Here is a 3,331-nt window from a genome sequence, read left to right as displayed (position 1 = left end):
GGGGGCTTAGGTCGGTGTCTATTATTCGACCGAACGCCCTGCGGACTGCTATGCATACGGGCCCGGTTTAGCGAGCCTACTTGAGGACGTTGCATAGCCGTGTGGGGGCTTTGCCTGCTTCTCAAATCAACGATACGACTTCTTTTCATTGATCCGTCGGGGGCGGTCCGATACTAATATGGCTCTGAAGCGTCGGGGCTTAGGCCGTGTCTTATATTCTACGGACGCACTGCGGATGCTATGCATACGGCCTCGTTAAGCTACATAGTGAGGTGCATCGCGTGTGGGGGGCTTGCCTGCGTCTCATATCAACGATACGACTACTTTCATTGATCCGTCGGGGGCGTTGGCCCAAAATATGGCTCTGAAGGGTCGGGGCTTAGGCCGTGTCTATATTCTACGGACGCACGGCGGACGCTATGCATACGGACCCGTTAGCGAGGCTACCTGGGGAGGTGCATAGCGTGTGAAGGCTTGCCTGCGTCTCAAATCAACGATAAGACAGCTTTCATCGATCCGTCGGGGGCGTTGGCCAAAATATGGCTCTGAAGCGTCGGGGCGTAGGCCGTGTCTATATTCTACGGACGCACTGCGGACGCTATGCATACGGACCCGTTAGCGAGGCTACATGGGGATGTGCATAGCGTGTGGGGACTTTCCTGCATCTCAAATCAACGATAAGACAACTCTCATTGATCCGTCGGGGGCGTCGGCCCAAATATGGCTCTGAAGTGTCGGGGCGTAGGCCGTGTCTATATTCTACGGACGCACTGCGGACACTATGCATACGAACCCGTTAGCGAGGCTACATGGGGAGGTGCATAGCGTGTGGGGGCTTGCCTGCGTATCAAATCAACGATAAGACAACTTTCATTGATCCGTCGGGGGCGTCGGCCCAAATATGGCTCTGAAGTGTCGGGGCGTAGGCCGTGTCTATATTCGCCGTCGCATTACAGCCGCTATGCATACGGACCCGTTAGCGAGACTACATGGGGAGGTGCATAGCGTGTGGGGGCTTGCCTACGTCTCAAATCAGCGATAAGACAGATTTCATTGATCCGTCGGGGGCGTCGGCCCAAATCTGGAGCGGAAACGTCGAATCTAAGGCCGTGTCTACCTTCTACGGACGCAATGCGGACGCTATGCTTACGGACCCGTTAGCGAGGCTCGACGTACCGGCCCGCTGAGTATGCGGGGCTTTCTTTCGCGCGTAGCGAGACTTTGTCCTACCCGGACCGACCTAATCTCTTGGCGCTACCAGTCAATACCCTACAAACTATGCCTCTCGAGTATTGACGGCAGGCATAATCCAGCCCTATGCAGGGACTTACCGGAAAAGTGTACACGTGTCTTGGACTAGGAAAATTCTGCTCTGTTATCTTCCGGGGGCCTATCGGCTCCCCCTATTTAATCCTATGCTTCTTTTACAAATATCTAGTGAAATGTAGTCGTTTCGGATCTCTACCGACCCTTCAGCTGAGCTCAGGCGACCGTTGAGCTCAGCGGCCATCCGGATAGCATATCCGGACAGATCACCGAGTACTTACCGTGATCCTTTGTTCCTAAGATCTGGGTTATCAGACCGAGCCGATTCTTGACCTAAAGTAGGTTGGCGTATGGTAGAATCTGGAATTCCCTACACCACAACTGCCCCGGTTATGATACGAGCCGAGCTGGTGAGTGTCTTAATCCTTCATTTGGTTCTGCCACCGTTGGTCCGTACTCGGCTGATGACGTCTCGCGGCTCTCCACCACCTTCTTCGGTACGTTCGTTGCTTCCGTTGTCACTCACTTGGCAGCTCCCTACTCCTCGCATGCTACTCCAGCACAACTCGCGGCGCATCATTCTCCTTCGACTCCTCGTCGAGGTGAGGGCGCGCCAGCGGAGTCGATTCCTCGACCCGTCGGCACTCGTGGGGTCAGCGACCGGCCTAAAGCTGGGTTTGGTCGACCTGACAACTTCCCATGAGTCTGACGCGGAGTCGGCGGGGTCTTCTCGCGTGCGTCCCTCCTGGCCCACCGAGCTTGCCGGGCGACACCACTTCGGGCGCCACCAGTCAGTCAAGCTTGGCTGCTCCAGTGAGTCTTGACTCCCTCATGGCCAGAGCTAACGAGCAAGGGTACGAGCGCCGAGAAGAATTGACCTTCTTGGCGAGGCTCATGGCCTACGGATTTACTCGTTCCGTGGAGCCTTCCGATCCCGCGCAGCGCCGAGAGATCTTGCATGCCGCTTCCGCGGGGGAACTGTTGGATATCTTGAAAGGCAACTACGCCGCTCTTGATTATCCCCAGATCATTGGCGATCTCCGAGCCGACAATCAAGCTGTTCAGGAGGAGAACCGCGCACTGACTCGGCGACTGGACTCTCTTGCTCTCAGCAACGTCGACTTGTCCACTCAGCTCTCATCGGCGCGACAGCAGGTGTCCCGATTGGAGGCTGCTGCCGCGCAGTCTACTAATCTCCATGCGTCACTGCGAAAGGCTGTAGCTCTGAGTGAGGCAAAACTTGCTCGGGCCATCGCAGCTGAGCAGATCAAGGTTGACGCTGCGTTGGGTCAGGCCCAGCTCCATCATCAGCAAGTCTTGGATCGAGACGCCGAGATCGACGTCCTTCTCCGATCCATCTCTGAGAGGGATGCGGCGTTCGTCACCCTTCAGGGCATTGCTTCCAAGCACTTCGAACAGCTGCAGGAGTCGGTGCGTTTGTACAGCTCCACAGGCACTCAACCTTTGCGGCACGCTCCGTCGGTGATCGCTGAGCAGCGGGCGGTGATCTTGCGACAGAAGCGGCTCATCCGTCGGAATGGCATTATTCCGATGCACGACCCTCACATGGCTGCTGCTGCTGCTGGCGGGGTGGCGTTATCTGCTGTCTCAATGCGCTTGCGTACATGGAGCTGTCTACCCGTGTTCCGTCCTCTGGAAGTACATACGCGTACGCCTACCACACGATTGGAGAGCTCCCTGCTGTCGTCGCTGCATGGCTGTTGACTCTCGAGTACGCTGTGTCTGGTGCTGGTGTTGCGCGTAGCTGGGGGGACAAGGTCGAGGAGTGGCTGCTCGTTGAGTACCCGGACAAGAGCTTCCACTGGCTCAACCTGCAGTCTGCTAATCTCAGCGGTGGTCTCATCCAGTTCCTGAGTATGGTGGTGCTGTTAATGGGCGTTCGATTTGGCAAAGCTTTTGTGAACACCGTAACGATAGTCAAGATCGTCGTCGTGGCTTTTATCATCATCGCCGGCTTCAGTGCCATGAACCCGGACAACCTCTCTCCATTCGTCCCTACACGCTCTGATCTGGAGGGTACGACGGCGTTCGGAACGCAGGGCAT

General features: G+C 56.5%; 1 protein-coding gene across 1 annotated transcript; it reads right to left on the bottom strand.

Moving 5' to 3' along the window:
* Positions 1–2,874: 2,874 nt before the first annotated feature.
* Positions 2,875–3,331, bottom strand: PITG_05706 (uncharacterized protein; the record flags this gene model as incomplete). The annotated part of the gene is made up of 2 exons (XM_002999273.1): positions 2,875–2,901; positions 2,951–3,331. The coding sequence occupies 2 exons, from the start codon at positions 3,329–3,331 to the stop codon at positions 2,875–2,877; spliced, it is 408 nt and encodes a 135-aa protein (XP_002999319.1).

Source organism: Phytophthora infestans, genomic scaffold, assembly GCF_000142945.1.
Source record: "Phytophthora infestans T30-4 supercont1.7 genomic scaffold, whole genome shotgun sequence".
Taxonomy (NCBI): domain Eukaryota; phylum Oomycota; class Peronosporomycetes; order Peronosporales; family Peronosporaceae; genus Phytophthora; species Phytophthora infestans.
The sequence above is the reverse complement of the archived record's forward strand: the minus strand, read 5'-3'. Positions and strand labels throughout refer to the sequence as shown.